The 23,153-nt window shown below is 42.3% G+C and overlaps 2 protein-coding genes and 1 long non-coding RNA gene across 17 annotated transcripts; 2 read left to right on the top strand and 1 right to left on the bottom strand.

Moving 5' to 3' along the window:
• Positions 1-334: 334 nt before the first annotated feature.
• Positions 335-943, bottom strand: LOC116652482. The gene is made up of 2 exons (XR_004305545.1): positions 686-943; positions 335-571 (listed from the first exon to the last, which is right to left on the bottom strand). It is a non-coding gene; the product is annotated as an uncharacterized LOC116652482 (long non-coding RNA).
• TCEANC (transcription elongation factor A N-terminal and central domain containing) lies at positions 777-9,141 on the top strand. 13 transcript variants are annotated; one of them, XR_004305539.1, is made up of 3 exons: positions 777-848; positions 3,654-3,747; positions 6,243-6,294. XR_004305539.1 is itself a non-coding variant. In XM_015848241.2 (3 exons), the coding sequence occupies exon 3, from the start codon at positions 7,091-7,093 to the stop codon at positions 8,159-8,161; it is 1,071 nt and encodes a 356-aa protein (XP_015703727.1). In that variant the 5' UTR covers positions 830-848; positions 3,654-3,747; positions 7,083-7,090; the 3' UTR covers positions 8,162-9,141. The 13 variants fall into 13 exon arrangements, 9 of the variants coding, with proteins under 9 accessions (XP_015703727.1, XP_015703696.1, XP_015703712.1 ...); XM_015848241.2 differs by lacking the exon at positions 6,243-6,294 and adding an exon at positions 7,083-9,141 and having other exon boundaries at positions 830-848; XR_004305537.1 differs by lacking the exon at positions 777-848 and adding an exon at positions 964-1,069.
• A 2,932-nt stretch (positions 9,142-12,073) lies between these two features.
• On the top strand, positions 12,074-21,505 carry RAB9A (RAB9A, member RAS oncogene family). Of its 3 annotated transcripts, none has more exons than XM_015848277.2 (3): positions 12,074-12,197; positions 16,127-16,159; positions 19,355-21,505. In XM_015848277.2, exon 3 carries the CDS (start codon positions 19,389-19,391, stop codon positions 19,992-19,994), a length of 606 nt encoding a protein of 201 aa, XP_015703763.1. In that variant the 5' UTR covers positions 12,074-12,197; positions 16,127-16,159; positions 19,355-19,388; the 3' UTR covers positions 19,995-21,505. The 3 variants fall into 3 exon arrangements, with proteins under 3 accessions (XP_015703763.1, XP_032297156.1, XP_015703769.1); XM_032441265.1 differs by having other exon boundaries at positions 12,089-12,185; XM_015848283.2 differs by having other exon boundaries at positions 12,096-12,211.
• The last annotated feature ends 1,648 nt before the right edge of the window (positions 21,506-23,153 follow it).

Genomic DNA, 23,153 nt, shown 5'->3' with positions numbered 1-23,153 from the left:
GGTAAGAGTCCAGGTGGGTCTTGAACATCTCCAGAGGAGAATCCACAACCTGTCTGAGCAGCCTGGTTCAGTGCTCTGTCACCCTTACTGTGAAGTTCTTACACACATTTGTACGTAACTTCCTATGTTTCAGTTTGTGACCATTTCCCCTTGTCCTATCACCACACATTGCTGATAAGAGTCTGGCCTCATCCCTTTGCCTCCCGCACCTTAGGTATTTATAGACATTGATCAGATCCCCTCTCAGTCTATTCTCAAGGCTGAACAGACCCAGGTCACTCAGCCTTTCCTCATAAGAGAGATGCTCCAGCCCCTATATTTTCTGGAACAGTGATTAATTAGACCAAACATAGTTTAATGGAGAAGGCTGTGAGTAAGGAACCTCCCTCAAATAGTGGCATCCTTTGTTCTGATCTCTGTTCCTGGGAAGACTCCTCACACAGGGCTAATCATGCTCCTTGTGTCTTCCCTGCTAAAGGAAGACTGCGCCAGTTCTGAAAAGCCATGCTGTCTTCTTCCAGTTTTTCAGCTCCTCTTCTGTACAACTTCAGACTTGTCCCACACTTTGTTGCTGCACAAAAACAAGGCAAAAAAGGAAGCCTGACTTCAACTGCGTAACCAGTTGTGTATAATACACGGAACGAGGTTGACCACTGTAAAAGCATTACGTCACTCACGTATTTACCAAAAGGGCTGTTTCTGCCTGGGAATCGTCCTTGGTAAGAGGCAGGAGCCTTTCTTGTCAGTAGAGGGCAGCATAGGCCTCATCAGTGAATAAAACCAAGCTCATTTACGTAAAAATCATACGGATTTTCACCGTAATTGCGAATAAACCCTATCATACGCCCGTAAGTTTGCCAGAAATACACATCTTTCCCAGAATCACTGTGAATACTCTGCGTACAATGCATGCGAAAGAATAAAAGGCCGTGGCATTGCTCCCCCCGGGTCCCGCCGGCACCAGGCCGCGCTGCCCCCCCCCCCTACCCGGCCCGCTCGCAGACATGGCGGAGCGCAGCGCGGCCTGGGAGGTGGGGAGGGTTGCGCCGCATTGAGGCCCAGCGCGGAGGTAACGGGGTACGGGTCCGTATTGCTGCATATTCCCCAGCGACACAGCTTTCTCTTAACCGATATTGCTCGAGGGTGAGGCCGAGGGAGGCGGTGGGGCCTGGCGCAGTGTCCGAGCACCGCGGGATGGGTGCTGGGCGGGCCCGGTTGGGGGAAGAAGAGGCGTCAGTCAGTGTGTGACAGGTGACAGGAAGAGGGGAAATGGACTTGGATGCATTTTTACTCTGTCTTGGTTTATCAGTGGAAGTTTTCTGCACTAAGGAAAAGTGGACTATGGTTTTGAATCTGTGAAGGTGTATGGCTGGAGCAAGGCACTTACCCCAAATGATTTTGGAGAGGGCAGGTTTTTTTCCCCAAGGGTTAGCTTCTTAGTTTTAAAAATGAGACAGTGGAGATTTGGGTTAGATCTGAGGAGGAAGTTTTTCACACAGAGGGTGGTGATGCACTGGAACAGGTTTCCCAAGGCGGTTGTGGATGCCCCATCCCTGGAGGCATTCAAGGCCAGGCTGGATGTGGCTCTGGGCAGCCTGGTCTGGTGGTTGATGACCCTTCACATAGCAGGGGGGTTGAAACTACATGACCATTGTGGTCCTTTTCAACCCAGGCCATTCTATCATTCTATGATTAGTTAGCAGAAAATCTCTCACACTGGTTTGTTTGTTTGTTTTTCCCCCATGCAGTGATTTTCATTTTTAAAACCTTTGGATTCAGTACAATGTTTTGGGATGACTGTATTTCAAACCTGAGGTAGTCTGTTTTATTTATTTTTTTGTTTGTTTGTTTGTTTTCTCCTTAAAAGCAAACTGACTTACTAGATTTTTATTGATCACCATTGCTAATTCTTGTACATGCAGTGACTCATTATGCCATGTGGTCAAGTGTGAGAGATGGTAATGATTTGGCAAGAAAGTACCTCAGCAGCACAGTATTACAGAGCCTAATTGAAAATGCAAACCAGTTTCTATCTTCACTTAGAATTCAGATGGATGTTCCCATACTTTGCTGAAATTAAGCAGAATGGAAATGCCTTGTGTTACTTCTTGGAACAAGGAAGACAGCAGAAAACTGCTGACTGTTTGTTCAGCAGCATTTGCCAAATAGCATTAAATCAAGTGGGGTAGTGGTAAAATTCCAAATGTTTTAAATGTCGGATGAAAAAACAGTGTATGGCACAAAGACTGGATGAGGGATTAAAACCTTCCCTCCAGTCTGTGACCAGGCACCTTTGGGCCTACAGGGTGTTTTGTTGTTGTTGTTGTTGTTTGTTTGTTTGTTTTTTGAGGGTTTATTTTGCCAAATATTATGCAAATAGGTATCTTAAAAATGTAAAATTTCCTAAAGGCCATAGGGAAATCGTTTTATCCCCAAGGCTGGGCTTTCTCATTGTGCACTATTACACAAGGCTGCATGGGTTTGCTGTACTACAGCCCCCTCAAGTGGTAAAACATTTTCCCATTTAAAACTGCAGCCAACTCCACCACCTCACTGTTGTGCCATGCTCCAGAGAGGTGAGTAAGTTTCATTGTGTAAGCTTCATAACTAATAATGGATATTTGTAGACTACCAGCAGTTGTTTTAGACTTCTGTTTTCCTATTTGCTGAATAACTTGCTTCAATCAGTGCTTTTGCATATCTGACAGCAGAAAAAACAACAACCCCTTGGCGGCATGCAGGGTGTCTGACTGTTCCCTAGATTAGAACAAGCTTACAGAATTCCATCTACAAAACAACCAAAGAAAGTATTCATGTACCTGGGAGAAGAACATAGGCTGTAGATTTTTGGTTTTGCCATTATGCTGCAAAACATCAAAGCCCTGTTACACAGCAGAAACATCAGTGTTCAACGAATGTGTGAGTAAGAAAGAAAGAAAGGCTTACTCTGCTTAGGTTCAATGTGAACTTTGGCTAGAAAATACCCTCCAGTGTTGCCACTGCATCAGTAATTCTTTGTTTCTCCCTCTAAGAACATGGAAAACATGCAGTAGACTCAGAGTATTTACTTGTATCTGGATTCTAGAAATGTTCCTTGACATACTGACTTAATATGAAATGCTCTGCAGGATTCCCTGTGTTAAACACTCTGCCTCAACCTTTGAAGGAAGCCAGAAGTTTTAAAATGTACTGGGTTTGTGCTTGTTCTCAACATCAGCCTTGGTGATTAAAATCCAATTGCCACTTGTCTTACAGAGCAGCAGTGCAAAAACAGCATTTTTAGTTTCTCATCACACTGCCTTTTAATATGGAAGCTGAGATGAAATCTGTGATTGTCTAGGTAGTGGAATACTTTATGGTTATGGGTATGTATCACTTTTCAGCTTGAAGTATTTTAAGGTCTTTTGAAAACTGGGTACACACAGCAAAGCAGTGCCGTGCTGTGTGTACAATGCTTTCTCTTCAGAAACCCTTCTTCTCATTTGTCATTGATGAAGGCATACTTATTACTTTTACTTGGTTGTTTCCCTGCTGGTTGTTTCTTGTGTTTCTACTTGCAGATAATGAATATCCCACTCCGCTGAAGATGTTAATTACAGATTTCAATTCTGGTCTTGTCATGTGTTTTGATGACTTTTTTTCCTTTCACACAGTTCTGCTGAGTAAGAGGGTCACCCAGTTCTCTTTGCTGTTTGTCATACGAGCTGAGGAAAGCACTTCCTCAGAAGTGATTGTTTGGACATAAACGTGAGTAGTTTAGTGGCTAACTGAATTTCCAAAATTAGTTTTAAACTTCTATATTTTCATGCCCACATTCTGTTATCCATTTTTGTTCAGCTGCAACCATAACCTTTACTTGAATTTGCTGTTGGATAAGCTTGAAAAAGTAAATGCACCACTATGGAGATCTTAGGATTTCTAGGAATTTAACCACTGCATTACTGTGGGAAAAAGTCTTAAGGTAGAACATATATATTATATTTATCTAATCCAAGACAGACTACTAGAAGGTGAATGTTTGGGAGATGGGGAGCTGTCCTGCTGTAACCATGGCCACCCTGCTTAAGAAAACAATTCTTTCCACTCTTACAGACTCTGTGGTTGGTTACCAGAACAAATGAGGAAGGATTTGGCTATAGGTGCTTTATTTTATTTTATTTTACAGTTTTACAAATATATTTGAAAAAGCGTATCTCTGTTTTCTCTCTGTTTCTGAAACTGCTTTAGAAAAATAATTTCTGTTATAAACATTATTTGAGCTCTCACGGGGCTTCAAAATGTCAGGCAAGAATGAGCCGTTTCAAGACAAGTGAAGTGAAAGCAGACAGCGTTTGCTATGGAGGTCAGGCTGGTCTGTCGTCTGTGCTTGTAGAAACATAATGAAAGTTGATCCTCGCTGTCTTGTCCTTCTTTTCTTTTGAGCTCCAAGGCCCTACCTAATGTTTAAACTTATTTCTGGCATGCATAGTACAACTGAAAGCTGCGAAATGTGCAAATTGTCCAGCTTTCTTTCTTCCTCTTCTTTCCCCCCTTCCTGGGAGATTTCATCATGGAAATAGTGATGGTGCAAGAAATCTACTTGTGAGTTCCTTCAAATGTGCGTGTGTGTATCTGGCCTTGCATCAGTTTCCAAGTGCAAGTGACCTTTTATAGGGTCATGATATATACAACTTCAGCCAATAATTTTTTGCACAGATACTGAAGACTAAATCATAAGGAAAGAGGACGGGTGCTTACAACACACCACTCACTGTGCCTACACATTTAGTTCTGTTCAACAGCAGGAGAATAATGTTAGTAATGTCAGAATATATGGGATCATGCAATAAGGCTCTGGCTGGAAGACAATACATGTATCAGTATTAGGATACATGTGATGTGTCTTTAACTCTTAAGGATTTGCAAAAGTAGCAATTAGGAGTTTGCAGATGTTCTCAAATCAGTTTGTAGGTGTGACTGTTTTTGGGTAGCCTTGATGATCAAATTATAACGTAATAACAGAGCTAGAAAGGGAAAGAGCGACGACAGACATGTTAAAAGTTTACCAGTCTGATGTGCGTCCCTGGTTAGCAGCTGTGAAGAGATGATTTTGGAAGAGAGAGAATGCGTGATCTCTTGCATGACAAGTGAAAGGTTTAGGTACTGGTGGAAATCATGGGTGACGTAGGAGCCAGAGTGTGATTTGGGGCTTATGATCCACTGAGTTACATTAGTATCACTCCCTTAATCATACTGCAGACTAGTTCTTAACCTTAGCTTTACAGCTCCCAATAAAATGTTTTCAGCTACTTACTGTTCCTTAATTGTAGAAATTACCCATATTAAGTTGTGGTGATACTTAAAAGTTCTTCAGAACACCTGAAAATTCTGTTATCTTCAGTAAATGCATGAAAAAATTATTTAGGTATCTTTTGTTAGATCCTGTTCCCACATTAACTCGGTAGTTTTATTCTTTTGAAGTAAGAAGACTTGAGGAAAAAGTCTGAAATGAAGAATCAGTCCTCATATATCTCATCTGTCTGCACCAGAAGTTAATGTTAATTGGAGCTTGCATGTTTTATTGAAATCAAGACAACAGATAGAACAGATAATCAGACATCTCTGTGCTTAGAACAATTTATGAAAAAGATCTTGCCAAATGAGGGTGTAGTTACTGCAATGATTGCTTTAAAGAAAAGAAAGAGGAGAAAAAAAATGTGTTTTTTTTTTTTTTCCTGATATTCTATATCACTCCAGCTTGCATATTTATTTGTAGTAGGATGCTTGGAAATAGTGAAAAGTGGAGAAAGATGTTGAGATACAGGTTCATGGAAGTTGAGATTTAGAGTCTTTTTTTTACTGAGAAAGATTTATTTTGCACGTTTTAGAAAGATGGCAGCAGAATCTTGCTTGGTTTGAGGTAAATTTTCATGTTGTGATTTGTAACATTCAGATTAAATAAGTTGTAGTGTTTACTTCTAAAAGTCTGCCCTTGGAGGCTATCAGGAAGGTAGCAGTACGGACTGTATTCAGCAGAGTGAGGACATTATGTTATTCAAATAGCTACTGCAGCAGAAGGACGGGATTTTTCATACGTTCATATTTTGTGCAATGGAAAAACGAACCTTCTTCAAAACCAACATTTTCAGTAAATTGAATCTGTTGACACTAATCCTGTAAAAACTCTGATATTTTGCTGCCTTATGCGTGAGGAGGGGATGATACGTTGCCTATAAAGCTTCCTTTTATATGTTTTGGAAAAGGTATAAATTAATCACAGAATCACAGAATTGTAGGGGTTGGAAGGGACCTCTGGAGATCATCGAGTCCAACCCCCCTGCCAAAGCAGGCTCCCTACACCACGTCACACAGGTAGGCATCCAGGCGGGTCTTGAATATCTCCAGAGAAGGAGACTCCACCCCCTCCCTGGGCAGCCTGTTCCAGTGCTCCGTCACCCTCACCATAAAGAAGTTCTTGCACACATTCGTGCAGAGCTTCCTATGCTGTAGTTTCATTCCATTACCCCTAGTCCTGTCCCCACGCACTACTGAAAAGAGACCAGCCTCACCACTATGACCCCCACACCTCAGGTATTTATAAACCTGGATCAAGTCCCCTCTCAGCCTTCTTTTCACAAGGCTAAACAGACCCAGTTCCCTAAATAGGATAGGAGATTTTATACATCAGTGAGTGTTCATCTGTTGCTTTCAGTGAAAAACACTGACTTTCAGAACTCACTGCTCCTTGGTAGTTCAGTGGTATGAGTGCTAATGCATTAAGCACCACAAAACCCACCTGTAATCTCAGCTGTCAGAATGGCTTTGTAGTTACCTGTTGCCTTGTGGTAGTTGGGACTGTCCCTTTTTACTTCTATTTTGCTGTATGTGCATAGAAAAACAAGTTTGATTAGTCATTTCTATTCTTCTGGCAGTGCCTTTCTTGGTGCAAGTGTTGGTAAAATACTGGTTTTTTTTTCCTTAAAAAGTAATTTTGAATAGTTAACTCTGTAAGAAGAACTTACAAGATGAATATAAAGAAAATGATGTAATAAATATCGTAATTGCAGAAAATTTTTTATGTTGTTTGTTTTTTTTTCTTTCAGGTTTAAAAATGTCTGACCAGAAAAATATTATATACAGAATCCATTGTATTGAAAAGCTGCTCTCTGAGAACAATTTCCAAGATATTGAGGATCATCTTAAAGAGCTTGAAGATGTCAGTATGACTGTAGAATATCTTCAGGGGACAGAAGTTGTCAAGGTTGTATACAGAATACTCAAGAGCTGCCCTTCAGTGGGGCTGAAAAAGAAAGCAAAGCAGCTATTAGCAAGATGGAAAGCACTTTACAAGAATAGCCGTCTTCAAGCAGTGCAAGTGAAGAAGTCAATTTCTGTATGTGTGAGTGAGGAAACTGAACATCTTGAGATTCCCGTGGAACAGCTGTTGCCTGAAGGACCTTGTCAGCAGGAAGTATTAGATGCTGTCACTTCTAAAAGTTTGGTCCCACCACAAACTGTTAAAAATGCAAGTAACAATGCAGAAATAGATCAGCTTTCCCCTTTTGATGAAGGGCATATTGATAATGAAGGTTCTAAACCTCTTGTTAATGAAGGAGTCTCTCAGCAGGATCACATGAGAGCTCTGAGGTGTAAATGCACAGATCTTCTTTATAAAGCTTTGACTGGTTCTGCCAAAGACAAGGAAGAAGCTGATAGATGGCTAAAGCTTTCTAAAGAAATTGAAGAACATGTTTTTGCTCTTCATTCTAAAAATGACAAAAAGTATAAAAATTGCATCAGAAGTAAAATCTCTAACTTGAAGAACCCTAAAAGCTGCAACTTAAAACATAACCTTTTTTCAGGGTCTTTGAGTCCAAAGGCTTTTGCCGAGATGACAGTGATGGAAATGGCCAGTAATGAACTGAAACAGCTCAGGGCCCTGTACACAGAGTCCTCTATTCAAGAACATCAGCTTCCACAAGTTATTAATGGCACACAGACAAACAAAATAAAGTGTAGGCGCTGTGAAAAATCTGATTGCACTGTCACTATGATTGCCAGAGGAACACTCTTTCTTCCAGGCTGGGTGCGAAACACAAATCCCGATGAACAAATGTTGACTTTTGTTATTTGCAATGAATGTGGAGAACAATGGTATCACAGCAGATGGATTTGTTTGTAATGCTCGTTCACATTAAGTCATTGAAAAACACAGATAAAAGAAGGTGCCTCTTGAAACTGTATAGTGTGAAATCGGATATTGATACTACATAGGCACAAATAAAAAATTGCAAAAACACTTTTAAAAAATGCTAAATTATTTTGAAGATCTGATTCTTTTTTAAGTGGTAAGGCTATGTGTTTAAAAAAGAAAAGTTCCAGTTTAGCAAATTTAATTTGCTAAAGTATGACAAGAACATCCATCTAGTTGACAAAGAGAAGCCATCTGATGATGTCTTTTTCAATTTCAATGAAGATTTCAATACTGTTTCTCACAGAATGCTTCCGGACAAAATGCCCAGCATACAGTTAAACAAAAACATAAAGTGATGTGTAAGCAGTTGGCTGATGGGATGGGCCCAAAGGGTTATAGTAAATAATAGTCCTGCTCTGCTCTACACTGTGTGGCTTCACCTCCTGCACTATTGGAGAGTGTCCAAAGGAGGGTAATGAAGGTGGTGTAGAGTCTGGAGGGTAAGGTGTATGAAGAGCAACTGAGATCTCCTGGTTGGCTCAACACAGAGCAGAGGAGCTGAGAGGAGGCTTCATGGTGGCTGCGCTCAATGGGAGTGGAGGACTCTGGGGACAGAGACAGGGCCTGAGGGAACAGCATGGAGCTGTGTCAGGGGACAGGAATGGGCAGCTGGGGGTTAGGGAAAGGGCCTAGACCAGAGTGCAGTGGGCATGGAACAGTCTGCTCAGGTTAATATACCAGTTTAATACTTATTATTAACTTGTATATTAATATGCCAGTTAATACTTATTAATACTTGCACCCTCAGGATTGCAAACTCACCATTTTTAAGTAGTTTCCTGTGGTAATCCAATGCCAAGCAGGCATTCCTCCATTTCCTTCTTTCTCAGTCACAATCAAACATGATTACAGTTTTTAACTGTATTTGGTACAAAGCTAGACATTAAAAGATGAGCATATGTTTGTAACTTTTGTGAAACTCTGTAATCATTAATAGAATTTCTCTTTCTGTTAGAAAAGTTGGAGTCCTCTGCTTTACAGAGGAGTTATTTGTTCTGTTTAAACTGCTATAACACAGATAGCTTCTAGGTTTCTGATACTACCTTAAAGCCAGGCACAAAATAATTCTGCTTCTTGCCTAGATTGTAATCTGGGTCAAGGCAGAGGCCTGGAAGTACTGGTGGAAAGGAAAAGAAAACATGGGGAGGCAGGGAGAATGAGGAGAGTCTGTTGTAATTAAGTTATATAAATATATAGGAAAGGAGGCCTTGCTTATTCCAGCGTTGGTGGAAAAAACTCATCTAGGTTTAGTTTCACACCTAGTTCATGCTGATAAATGTGTGAAAATCTAGCATTTAGCAGTTGGAGAAACTGAATATGAAATCACGAGTCATTTTATGACTTTCTTGATCATTTCACACCATCAGTTATTTTCACCTAACACAGTTCATGACCACTTCATTTTTTCCGTCTTTGATTGTATCCACTCCTCGTGACTGAAAAGGTTTAGTAGAAAACAGGTGTCCTGTGGTGTCATGTGCTGCTACGTATCAGTACTTTGCAGACATGCAAGTGCCAAATGTGAGCTGCAATCATTCAGGCAAGCCATGCAGACTTTGCTCTTATTTTGAAAAGGTTCAGCCTCAGTTTCACTATGCAAAGTACTGCTCCTGGCTGCAGTCTGTCAATAGGTTATGCTGTCTCTGCCTAGACTGTGTAACTGCGCAGGCTTAAAATGTTTGCCTGGATAAGATTATGTGTTTTGGCTCAAATTGGTTCTAAAGAGTCAACCTGCAACCACACAGTGTGTGCACCAGCATGAGGGTTGAGATTACTGGGGTATAGGGAATGGCAGAATTCCAAAACAAGAATAAAAAGGAAGCTTTGAAAAGCGAGGTTCTTTTAGGTTGTTGGGATCTTCTAGGTTTGTTCCTGATGGGAAAAAAATCTCTCAGCTACTTGGAGCAGGGATTATTGCTTTTCATCTGATTGTTAGCTGTATCCATGATGCTCCTCTGCAAAGGGGCATGACATTAGGGGAAATCCAAACTGACAAATACATGCAGAATAAGCATAAGATAAGATAAGATAACAATAAGGTAATAATAAGATATTATTCTGAGGATTATTCTCCCAATCAGAGTTGATGAGCAGTAGCTAATAGCTGCCTTCACAACAGCACTCCTCATTCCTGGAGATCCCCTGCAGTTGACTCTGTCCTGCTGGGGGCCTTTGGGTTTTCCCTCAGCTATTTTCCTGTAGCACGTTGCTCTACTGCCGTTTGTTGTTTAGAACTTTTCCTTCCTTTCTAAGACAAAAGGGAAACAGTGCACTTTTGTTGTTTATTTCATTTGAGACTGCCATGGTACATACAAAAGGAAAGGTTCATTTACTGTATTTTTGTTTGTTTTGTTCTATGCTAGCAAAAAGAGGTTAGCTACTCATTGTTAACTGTTGATAAGGAACAAACATGTTAAATTATGATCCTTTGAGGAGTACGCAGGGTGTAATGGCCCAGATCATTGAATGTCTGGGAAATAAGGAGCACTTTGATACTTGTTTGGGGGGCCTGGCTTGCCACAGTGTGGTATTAGCTGAGCAATAAAAGCAGCTGACTTCATATCCCCTTATTTTTTATTGCCCTGATTCAGACAGGAGGTGACAGAGTCATGTTTTATTGAAGCAAGGTCATCACTTGCCAGGATGGGACAAAGTCTCCTTGCCAATTACGGATGGTAAAAAGCAATATTCACGAGCTGTGCTGCACGGGGGCTTTGCTGATGCAGAACATTCCCTTGAATGAAAACCCCCACTGTCCTCTGCTTGCCATTCTGCTGTTGATAGATGTTGGCATAAAACCAACCCTCATTCTGCTACAGGGCTGGCAGTGCAGGGTATGTGGATGGAGACCTCAGGAAGAAGGCCCACAGCATCCAGCCAAGGCAGGCCCAGCCAGTGGATTCAGCCAGCCCACAGGGACAGGCCATGCCAAGGCCAAATCAGGGCCACAGGTCTGGGGTGGGGGCTAGGCCTGTGGTGCCATTATGGAGCGATGTTTCCATCCGGATCTGAAATCAGAGTGATTTTGGTGTGAAATGGCCACGCAACATCTCAGGTGGTAATTTCCTTCAACCTGCTGCTGAGGCGTAATTTCCTTCAACCTGCTGCTGAGGCGTGACAGGCCTGTCTTCCTTGAGTGCCATGATCACCAGCAGTGCTCCTGGGGTTCCTCAGCGTGCTACAGCAAGCACTTTTTGTACCAAACATGAATAACAGTAGCAGGGGGAGCTGAGGGGGAAAAAAAGCAGATGAAAGCAGGTCCCAGGAAACAAGTCTTTAAACGTTTTCAGAGTCCAGCTTTGTTAAGTAAGAATGCCGGTAGTGTCATCGCATTGCCTTTAGCCTGGGTGCTGCTGTCAGTGGGAGGCATTTCCCTCCGATAACACAGAGATCTTGTTTTCCATTCCTTAGTACATCTGATCCAAACCCCAGATGACTGTGCAAGCGGCAGATCCAGTCTGATTGCCTCACCCTTGTGATCGAAAGCATGTGACGGCTGCTGGGGCAAAGTGGTGTTTCAAAGGCTCATCCCTTAAGCCTATAATCACCCGTTCCTCTTCATGATGCGGGGACCTCTTCAAAATACACTTAAATACATTTCTACACGTTTCGTCATTCCTATAACACGCTGTAAGAGCGTAACAGATACTCTGTAGCCGATTTCTTTAGATTTCTTCCCTGCTGTCATGTTCTCAAACAACCACTCGACCTTCACACCGAGCTGCCCCAGTGACAGGTTCCCCCTGCTCCACCCACGGCAGCGGGCACCCCCTGGAAGGGCGGGGTCTCACCGCCCCTCCTCTCCCTTCCCCTCCCCTGTCCTGCCGGGGGCAGAGCCAAGCGGGACACACGTCACCGGCCCGCCCCCACCCCCGTCTGTTCCGCCATGTTGTTTCTCCCTTCCCTCAGCGCCCGGCGGCGCAGCTGTGTCTCGGTGCTGTGGGCAGCTCCTATCCGTGGGCAGGTAGTGGCTGTTTGGTGGGTGCGGAGGGACTCTGAGGGGAGGGCACGGTAGGGGCTGGTGTCCGGGGTGGGTGACGGCTTGTTGTGCGGATCCTGCCCCGGCAGCTTTGGGGTGCAGAGGGTCTCGCTGTTCCCCTTGTACCCGTTCGGTTGTGGCTGTACTCTGGTGAGTGCCGGGCTGAGGGCTGCGGGCTGTGCCCGGCGGCGGTGGGTGAGGGCCCGGCTCGGCGAGGACCGGGTGGTGTGAGCGGGATCCCGTGACTGCGGGCGTCTCGCCTGGGAAGCGGCCCAGCACCGACACGGCCGCTGTTGTCATTGGTCTCCCGTTTATCGGCGTGGGGTGGTTGAGAGTGATGGGCTTCTAGGGGGATTTTCTTGTGTGTCTGCTTTGTTTTGTTAGCAGCTTATGCGGTTGCCCCGTCCTTGGAGGTGTTCAAGACCAGGTTGGACGGGGCCCTGGGCATCCTGATCTAGTAAATGTGTATGTTTGGTGGCCCTGCCAGGCAGGGGGGTTGGAACTACATGATCCTTGAGGTCCCTTCCAACCCGGGTCATTCTGTGATTCTGTGGTAGTGACCGAGGCAGCTATTGCTAAGGATCTCAGAAGGAAAAGGGAGAGTCATGTACTGTCGAGAGGAGCACAGATGAGAAATAGTATTTAGCTGATTGGTAAGCTACTGACAGAGAGGGAGCAGTAACCAAGTTGGGTTGCAGGTCAGTTAATGTGATCCTGTGAATTCCTAGTGATGCTGGACCAACTTACTCTGAAGGTTGCTTTATAGCTGGCTGAAAGTCAGTGATATTATTATGACATAGTACTTAAAGTACTTAGGAGATGCTTACTTGTGAGTTTCTGAAAATTGTTCTTTTCTTTTTTTTCTTTTTCTGAATTTAATCAGTGTTGTTAAGTTTGATCATTCAGCTTGGAAGTGAGTAATGAGGTGGAAGGTGGAGGCTGGGTCCGTATGTGGTGTTTCTCCTGATATGTTTTTCTGATCCACTTTGTGGTTAGATGTAAGTTACAGTAACTAAAGAGATTCTGGCAGTAGGCCTGGGATGATTTCATGATCCAAGGGTTTTGCAGGCTGAAGGATTCCTGTTCTTGGCTGCTGCCTCTTCCATTGTCTTGTGTCATTCCAGGCAACTGCTGAACTGCACAGGAGTTACAAGTAGCCTTACAAAGAAACGAAAAATACAACTTTTTGGCATGTAAATGAGTAACGACAGCTCAATGTCAATCCATTTTGTGTTGTGTTCAATTATTAGGAATAACCTTCAATGTTATTGCAGCCTTTCAATACCTGAAGGGAACTTACTCCCAGGAGGGGAGTAAACTCTTCAAAAGGGCTGACAATAGCAGGACACGGGGAAATGGATTTAAGTTAAAAGAGGGAAGATTTAGGTTGGATGTTAGGGGGAAGTTCTTCACTAGGAGAGTGGTTAGGCCCTGGAACAGGCTGCCCTGGGAGGTTGTGGATGCCCCGTCCTTGGAGGTGTTCAAGGCCAGGTTGGACGGGGCCCTGGGTAACCTGATCTAGTAAAGGTGTATGTTTGGTGGCCCTGCCAGGCAGGGGGGTTGGAACTATATGATCCTTGAGGTCCCTTCCAACCCGGGTCATTCTGTGATTATTCTGATGTTAGATAAACTATGACCAGGCTGCAGAAGACTGGAGACAGTTTTCAGATAAGAACTTTTTTTCTTGTCATCAAGTTATCTATCTGACATAAAACATAAGCTGCCATCACACTGCAGTAGTTTGCTCATAGATAAAGGAAGGAAGACCTGCAGGGTGATTGGGATCTCGGTGGGTCGGGCCATGTGACTGGAGGGCTGCCTGCTTTGCAGAGAATTGGGCTGCTGTCAAATGTCAACAACCCCACTGTAAAGGGTATTTCTGAGCCACAGGTTTTACACGGGTATTTTTTGGAGGGGAAGGTCAGTTTGAAGGCTGTTGTGGTCAAAACTGCATTGCATTGAGAAGTGCACAGCTTGGAGGAGACTTCGTCTCTGTTCCTCTCTGAATTTTAAAGCAAAACATTTCAAGGTGAGGCAAGCTTTGTGGCCCTTTACCCACTGGAAAATTGTTCTTATACTGCTTTCTTATCTGGAGTGTAAATAAGGCAGTACTCTTTAAGTACATGGACAAGGATTCTGTAGCTAAATGAGAGAAGAGGGAGTAAGTTTGTTTCTGTTGCTTTCTTTTCAGCTTTCTGGAGACTTTTAGATCTGCAAAAGGTGATAAAACTGCTGTAGTATTTGAGGGATCGGACAAAGAACAAGTGTTAACCTAGTTTTCAGCACTTCATTCTTGATTCTGACCATGACCTTGCAGCTCTGCAAGTTTTTGTGTTGGTTTTTTATTTTATTGTAATTTTCCAGACATTTTGCAGAGAAGCAATTTGTCAGTATTTAATGAGTTATAGAATCACAGAATCACAGAATGACCCGGGTTGGAAGGGACCTCAAGGATCACGTAGCTCCAACCCCCCTGCCTGGCAGGGCCACCAAACATACACATTTACTAGATCAGGTTGCCCAGGGTCCCGTCCAACCTGGCCTTGAACACCTCCAAGGACGGGGCATCCACAACCTCCCTGGGCAGCCTGTTCCAGGGCCTAACCACTCTCCTAGTGAACTAAAACAGGAGATGGGTTTTCTTTCTATGTTAATGTGATAAATGTTGTCAGATGCTTCAAGAAGAAAACGATAGATGGAGTAAGTGTATGTTGTTACTGCAAGGCAGGTATTTTTGTCTGACATCACAATGAAGTGTTTTCTTTTTAAACCAGTAATCCTTGCTGGTTTAATACAAGAAGGTGGCTTAGCAAAGGTGATTCTGAATGGGCTTCAGTGCTGAAATGGGTATGTTGTGTATGTGTAAAGCTGAGGTTGGGATATTATGAAACACTGTCAGTGTGACTGTTACATCAGTTACAGAGGTGCTAATTTAGCCTGTCAGTATCTTAGACAGCATTTTGCCTTAGATGTTTATCAAGGATGACTTTTCTTCTCTTGGAAGACTTGGCTGAAAGTGTATGGGGCTCTAAATAGGCACGATCAGGTGGAAAAAACTTGAGTACTGTTGGCCAATATTTGACTTCAGCACTCAAATTCTTTCAGCCTTCGGCACTACTTGGTATACATAAATCCTCCCCGGTCCATTAACCTAATGTAATCTTTTGATTATAAAAATAAGTTTGAATGTTGCTGTTAGGATTTTCTAGACTCAAACCGATGACTTTTGTTTGAGTGTTGCCTCCACACCAGCGTGATCAAAGAAATAAATACACTCAAAAATAAAAGGCATTTGAGAAGTTGTTACAGTGAAATTAAGTAAACCAAGATAAAACACCATTGCCTGGTCTAATATACGTAAGCTCTGAAGGGCTAGAAATTGAGGACTTTTTGTAATGCAAACAGCTTTTGTGTTATGAAATAGCCTGTAAAGTTCTGTCTTGCCAGCAAGTGTTTGGACTGCCAGTGAAAAATCTTTCAGACGTGTAATTCAGTTTAACAGGGGGAATCTAGGAGGGGAATAACTAGATCACTTCTAAAAGAAGTGCCATTTAGTAGAAATGATTCCCTGCTTTAACAGTATTGAAGTCAGTGGTCTAAGAGCTTATGGCCTTATGAGCTGGGGGAGGAAATTCAGAGAACACATCACAGTGGGACTGCTTTTAATTTGTTTTGGACTTCTAGTTTGGCACCATGTATTGAAATAAGATGGAAAAATGGGGGACGGATCTGGTTGTAGGCTGTTGCGTGTACCAGGCTGAGACTGCTTTTACATTACAATAATTGTGCAGCACAGTACGTTGATGTTACTGGAACAAACACCTATTTGTAATTCTCTGGTGCCTCGCAGTTCGTGACGTTGGTTGAAATAATCAGATGCACATTGGAAACTAAGTTTTTTGTTTTATTTTCAGATGCTGAATCATGATTTAAACTGAACTGCTAAGGTAAGACATCTTCAGGAATGTTGTATCAGATACTGACTCCTTTCAAAAGCTGTCAAAAATCTGTTGCTCATGTAAAGTCAAAGTTTGTAATAGGAGTAATAACATTAATTCTCCACACCTCTGGATGGTTGTGTTGGTTTTTTGATGGAATGTTAGAGCCTTGTTACTTGGAAATAAGCAACAAAACAATTTAAAGCTATTTAAGAAGTCTTTAAGATGTTCAAGTGAAAAAAGTTCAGCAACCTACTGCACTGAAAGCTGCCATCTGGCTTCTGCAGATGCTTTACGTTGTGTAGTCAGCTAGTGGGGCTACATAGTAGTCCCTTACAGTGTATAAAGTAATATACTTTGAAACAGATTTTTGCTTATTTTTGATGCCGTGTAAACCTTCCAAGGAAACATAGTTAAAGTTCTCTGATTTCTGGTGTTAAATCCAAGTGATGACTGTAATGAATGCGACATCTTTGCCTTGCTGTTGTTCAGACTAAAAAGTTGGTAGAAACATTAACTGTTAAGTGTGCTGGGGTCTGGGTCTGGAAACTAGATGGTTGCTCTAGTATAGTGAATAGGACGTATAGTACGTGCATTGGTGGGAATTGTTTTGCTGTGGGTCTTTAGGGGAACTTCATCACGCAGGGAGGCGGAGTAAACTCTTCAAAAGGGCTGACAATAGCAGGAATGGGGAAATGGTTGTTGTTATATGTGTTAATACAGAAGGTTTGGTGAGATTTTACGCGTTTGGGTAATGTTAGGGGGACAGTTCTTCCTACGTCTCAGGAGAGTGAGTTAGGGCCCTGAGTGAATCAGAGGCACGCCCAGAAGGAGGTTGTGTCGATGGGCCCCCGTCCTTGGAGTGGTTCAAGGCCAGGTTGGACTCGGGCCTCTGGGACAACTTGAGTTTCTAGTAAAGTGTATGTTTAGGTGCGCTGCCCGCATTGGCGGAGGGGTTTTGGAATCTATCGATGATTCCTTCTGAGTATGGTCCCTTCCATACCCGGGTCACTTCTGTGATTCTTTGTGGTCCCAGGGAAAGCTATTTCTGTAACTTTTTCAGGTTGCAGGGAAGAAGCAGTGTATTAACTGTGAAGTGCTCCCTTCATTGAAGTGGGGAGAAGGGGAAACATTCAGTACCCTCTGTTTTCATGAATGCATTATTTATTATAAAGTTGTTACTATATAGTAGAGTAATTCAAATAACCCATTTGTTAAGTAGGGATTAGGGAGAACACCTGTGGTGTTTTAAAGCTTTCAGCGTGAATCTGGAACTTACCTGCTGGTAGTCGTGTGACTCCAAGGCTGTTCGTGTATGTAATGTGGTGTACGTTCACACCTCAAGCTGTAGTGAGTATCCCATAGATCTGTAGAAGGTAACTGAACCATCCTTTTGTAATTCTTCAGCAGTTTTAAAGTAGTTGTGATAGGAAACCTGTAAAATGCAAAGGCTTTATAAATGCTGTTTTTCGTTACACAGTGTAAGTGAATGAATTCACTTCCTCTGAAGAATTTTAATAGAAGCAGCTACCCCTCCTTATATTTGGAAGCTCCCTGCAATGAGGCTTCAGCTGCTCTCAAAACTCTAAAGGATTTCTTATGCTCCACCGTACATTGTTATACGTTCAAAGCTGGAGAGCTAAAGATGAAAGAATTCCTGACATTTCTTGTTTCTAATGCAGGCCTTGATTCTAAGGCAGCCCACAGTCATATGACTTTATACCAGCTTGTATCGGGTATTAATTCCATAATTGTGTTTTGTGGGTGATGTATATGCCAGCAACGTTAATTACAACTAGCAAGACCGCATTCCTGCCTTCAGAGGAGGAGGCAGACCAGGCTAATTGTGACCTGCTTGCATTTTTAAATAGATGCTATTTTCACAAAAGCCTGTTTTGGCTGAGTTTAAGTTCTTAAGAGTGTCAGGTTGGTACAGAAATGACAGTTCTCTTCATACTAAAACCTACATTTGGGCTCCTTGAACCAAAACTTTACCTGCAAGTAACTAAAACAATTTTTAATAGCATTAGGTGACATTAGTGTAATGTAAGAGGGTGAACCATAGGCTGGTGTAAAATACAGGTGATGTAACCACCTCAAATAAATGAATTAGCCCTTGAACGCTAAATGTCACAATAAAAGATAAAAGCTTAATTGGTGCCACTAATATATGATCCTTATGCTGACAGCCACTCTTCACTAGCACTGCCAAGGTGTTTGGTAGTTTTACCATAGAAGGTCTGCACAAACTCACTGAACTGGCACTGTAGACTTGTTCTGAGTAGCTGGCATCTGGAGCACCATTTGAAGTAGCAGCAGTGAGTTTGCTTTTCTAAGCAGCTGTAGTAGGAGTATTCCATTTAATGCCGCTGCTTTATAAGGAGAGAAATAATGAATGTTAGTGTATGAATGCTGTGATGAAAGCTAGTCACAGGTCTGCACAAATGCTGTAATTTGGTCTTAATTCATTTTGTAGACCACAGAACTCACTGTGAATCAGTTGCAAAAGTCATGCTGCAGTCTGTGGAAGAGGTGACAGTTAAACACATTGTATTCTTGAGTGTATGTTGTTATTATGAGTATCTTTGCATTGTCTGTATCACACAGCCATCCTGTCCTTGTGCATTAAGCTTGATGTTGGTGGACTTCTAATGCTTCCTGGGCTCCCCCAGTACAAAAAAGACAGGGATCTCTTGGAAAGAGTCCAGTGGAGGGCCACAAAGATGGTGAAGGGCCTGGAGCATCTCCCCTATGAAGAGAGACTTAGGGAACTGGGTCTGCTTAGCCTTGAGAAAAGAAGGCTGAGAGGGGACTTGATCCAGGTTTATAAATACGTGAGGTGTGGGGTCCATAGTGGTGAGGCTGGACTCTTTTCAGTAGTGTGTGGGGACAGGACTAGGGGTAATGGAATGAAACTGGAGCATAGGAAGTTCTGCACGAATGTGCAGAACTTCTTTACAGTGAGGGTGACGGAGCACTGGAACAGGCTGCCCAGGGAGGTGGTGGAGTCTCCTTCTCTGATATTCAAGACCCGCCTGGACGCCTACCTGTGTGACGTGGTGTAGGGAGCCTGCTTTGGCAGGGGGGTTGGACTCAATGATCTCTAGAGGTCCCTTCCAACCCCTACAATTCTGTGATTCCTAGATAAGTACAAAACTTTCTGCTCACTATTTCCCTTTTTAACAGTTTTCTTAACCTTTGCAGGTCTAGGAAACAAGGAGGATCTGTTTCCTTAACAATGGCAACAAAATCGTCACTCCTTAAAGTAATACTGCTAGGAGATGGTGGAGTTGGGAAGAGTTCCCTTATGAATAGATATGTCACCAACAAGTTTGATGCACAGCTTTTTCATACAATAGGTGTGGAATTCTTAAACAAAGAACTGGAAGTGGACGGACACTTTGTCACTCTGCAGATCTGGGACACAGCAGGTCAGGAACGTTTTAGGAGCCTGAGGACTCCTTTCTACAGAGGTTCTGACTGTTGCCTGCTTACCTTCAGTGTGGATGACTCTCAAAGCTTCCAAAACCTAAGCAACTGGAAGAAAGAATTCATTTATTACGCAGACGTCAAGGAGCCTGAAAACTTTCCATTTGTGATACTGGGTAACAAAGTCGATATAAATGAGAGGCAAGTGTCTACAGAGGAAGCCCAAGACTGGTGCAGGAATAATGGTAATCACCCCTATTTTGAAACCAGTGCAAAAGACGCCATTAACGTTGCAGCAGCCTTTGAAGAAGCTGTTAGAAGAGTTCTAGCCTCTGAAGATAGATCGGATCATTTTATTCAAACAGATACAGTAAACCTCCATCGGAAACCGAAGCCTAGTTCATCTTGTTGTTGACTTAACTTTCTTTTTCTTTCTTGCCAAATTACTTCCAACTAGCTTACTCTGAAGAGGATGGGAAAGATGTAGATAAAATAACAAATGGGTTTTACTCTACTACTGAAGTTGTAATATTCTGCTGCTTTCCTGGGGGAGCAAAACAGATTTTCATTCATGAGTGACCCGTTATTGAATTAGTGACGCTTCCTATCTAGGAAGGTGTAAAGTAAAAATGTTAACCTAAGAATGTAGTTTGCCAACTCTAAATGATAAATACTTTGAATATAATTAAAACTTGAAGTTCTAGAAGCACTACTTTGGTGAAACTGTTCTGGAATTGAGATACAAAGAAGCTTTTATATGTATATATATTTTTATGAAATTAGCATTCCATTTTGTTTCACTAGAACTCAGTTTCTTAACCATGAGAGATATTAAACTTTAATTTCACCGCATTCCTTTTGATGTGAGTGGTACTTCATCTCTAATGCATTTACTACAAGTTAACATAAATTCCTTCAAGTTTCCTGTAGTTATAATTTGTGTATGTTTTTAAGTAGGAAATGAGTTTCCTACGTATTTAATGTCCATCTTCCTTTCGTTTACTATTCTAATGCCACATGAATTTTTCCAGCAGTTCAGTGCAAAATGTGATTTATTTTTTTTTAATACATCTCCTCCTTATGTCCCATTCTGGCACGTTTCTGATTAATAGAGTAAAGAAAAAATCTGGATAAACCAAGTATTTTTCATAACTAAGAATGGTTATATGTACTTTATTCCATCAGCTTTAGTAACTCTTGGAAATTTGCCATAATGTGGATCTCTTCAAGAAAGCTTTTAGGATACAGCCTTAAAGTTCTGACCTTATTGTTCCTGTTCACCTGAGCTATGAATGTGTTTGTGATCTCTGTACTGTGAAACTAAGGATTTGCAATACATAGGGAACTCAGGAAGCTCTTGACTTAGCAGGTAGCGACAGCTTTCCACTCTAGTACGAATAGATACCTATAACGTTTGAGCCAAATTTGATGCTTATTTAATACGCCGTCGTAGGGTAGAGACTTAAACCTTGGTATTACTGTACTCATTAACTGACAGCGAACAGAAACAAGTTCCATGTTTAATGGATAATCTTTCTGTAGTGTTGCAGATGAAGCCCCAGGATGTGTATTTGAAGCTCTCCACTGCTGTCCCATGGTAGAATACTTGTATGAGAAGCTCTTGAAAGCTGACTCTCAGAGTACTCAATATCCTTTCAATAGCAAACTTGATAATGCACTATTGCTTCAATGTGTAACCTGACTACAAGCATGCCTGTTAGTGTACACATTGTAGACCTCAGAAGGAAATCAAAGGCCTACAGGACGGGCCGTGTTTTTCACTAAATTATGCAGACTCTGCTTTCTGTACTGCAACCTTTTTGTTGTAATAGAGCTTTTCTTGATAGTACAGTAACAGCAAGAGTCTTCTCTTAACGTGTTTGCTTTGTACCAGATGTTATTTAGAAGTAAAGCTTGCAAAACAAACTTCTTGTTGCTCTTATGTGCTTTTCTTCATGTTTTTTTTTTTATGCTTGTTTGAACCTGTTCGTGTTTACTCCACAGATCTGCTGTTCCTGCTGCAAGGTGATATTTTTACAGGTTCTGCATTCAAAGCCTACTTTGTTCTTAGTGTCCTGTACGTACAGCAACAGTTATGAGTTTCAGTCACTAAGCAGCTAAATACAAGCTGACCTGCTTCTGTGTGATATTTAGATTAATAGTGAGCGAAGGTAAGATGTGAGGAAAGAAAGAAGGTAGGTTAGATTGAACCTTAGTTTCCTTGAACATTAACTTTTGCAGAAGTGAGATTGAAACAAAATAGTAGATAAGTTACCACTTGAGTACTACAAATAAGACTTTCATAATAAAATCTCTAAAAGGAAATAAGGATGAGGACCAGGTGTAGTAGCTTTTCTTGTGCTTAACAGCCTATTTCTGTCTTCTCCTGTTTTTCCTACCATTTCTATGTAGTGCTATGATTATCCAGCCTCCTTATGAGAATTGGGTTTGGGAAATCAAACACAGTTTAATACAATAAGTGTGGTGTGCCATGAGAACTGCTGTACCACAACTGTGCACTCATTACAAAAGTGGTAAAGGAGGTTTACATGCTGTAGTGAGCAAGACTGCAGCCTCTGTAGAAGTTGGCTTTGGTGTGAGAGGGAGACTGCCGAGTACTTTGAGCCAGCAGTGTGCCCTTGTAGCCAAAAAAGCCAATGGCATACTGGGGTGTATTAAAAAGAGCGTGTCCAGAAGGTCGAAGGAGGTGATCCTCCCCCTCTACTCTGCCCTGGTGAGGCTTCATCTGGAATATTGTTTCCAGTTCTGGGCTCCCCAGTACAAAAAAGACAGAGATCTCTTGGAAAGAGTCCAGCGGAGGGCCACTAAGATGGTGAAGTGCCTGGAGCATCTCTCCTATGAGGAGAGAATTAGGGAACTGGGTCTGTTTAGCCTTGAAAACAGAAGGCTGAGAGGGGACTTGATCCAGGTTTATAAATACCTGAGGTGTGGGAGCCATAGTGGTGAGGCTGGTCTCTTTTCAGTAGTGTGTGGGGATAGGACTAGGGGTAATGGGATGAAAGTACAGCATAGGAAGTTCCACACAAATGTGTGGAAGAACTTCTTTACAGTGAGGGTGACGGAGCACTGGAACAGGCTGCCCAGGGAGGTGGTGGAGTTTCCTTCTCTGGAGATATTCAAGACCTGCCTGGACGCCTACCTGTGTGACGTGGTGTAGGGAGCCTGCTTTGGCAGGGGGGTTGGACTCGATGATCTCTAGAGGTCCCTTCCAACCCCTACAATTCTGTGATTCTGTGATACTTGGAAGAAGTGGCAGCTGTATGACAAGCATTATGGATTGTACCAAATTAAGCATCTTCATCATACTTAGCAACAAATACACATTTCTATGAAGGCTTCTCCCATTCATTATGAAGGCAGGCAGTTGTGGTACGTGCTTCAATTCATTTCGGATTAAGCATTAAGGGATCCTGTTAGTGTATAAAGAAGAATGCTTTGCTTCAAGTGTGTTTGTTCATTTAATGTATCTAGACAACAACTTATGTGATATTACATGATGCTGTCAAAACGCTGTATGATGCAGGTGTTACTGAACAGTTCTACCAAGACAAGT

The sequence above is a fragment of the Coturnix japonica genome, chromosome 1 (genome assembly GCF_001577835.2).
Source record: "Coturnix japonica isolate 7356 chromosome 1, Coturnix japonica 2.1, whole genome shotgun sequence".
NCBI lineage: Eukaryota > Metazoa > Chordata > Aves > Galliformes > Phasianidae > Coturnix > Coturnix japonica.
Note: the sequence above shows the minus strand (reverse complement) of the source record. Positions and strands in the feature narration are given on the sequence as shown.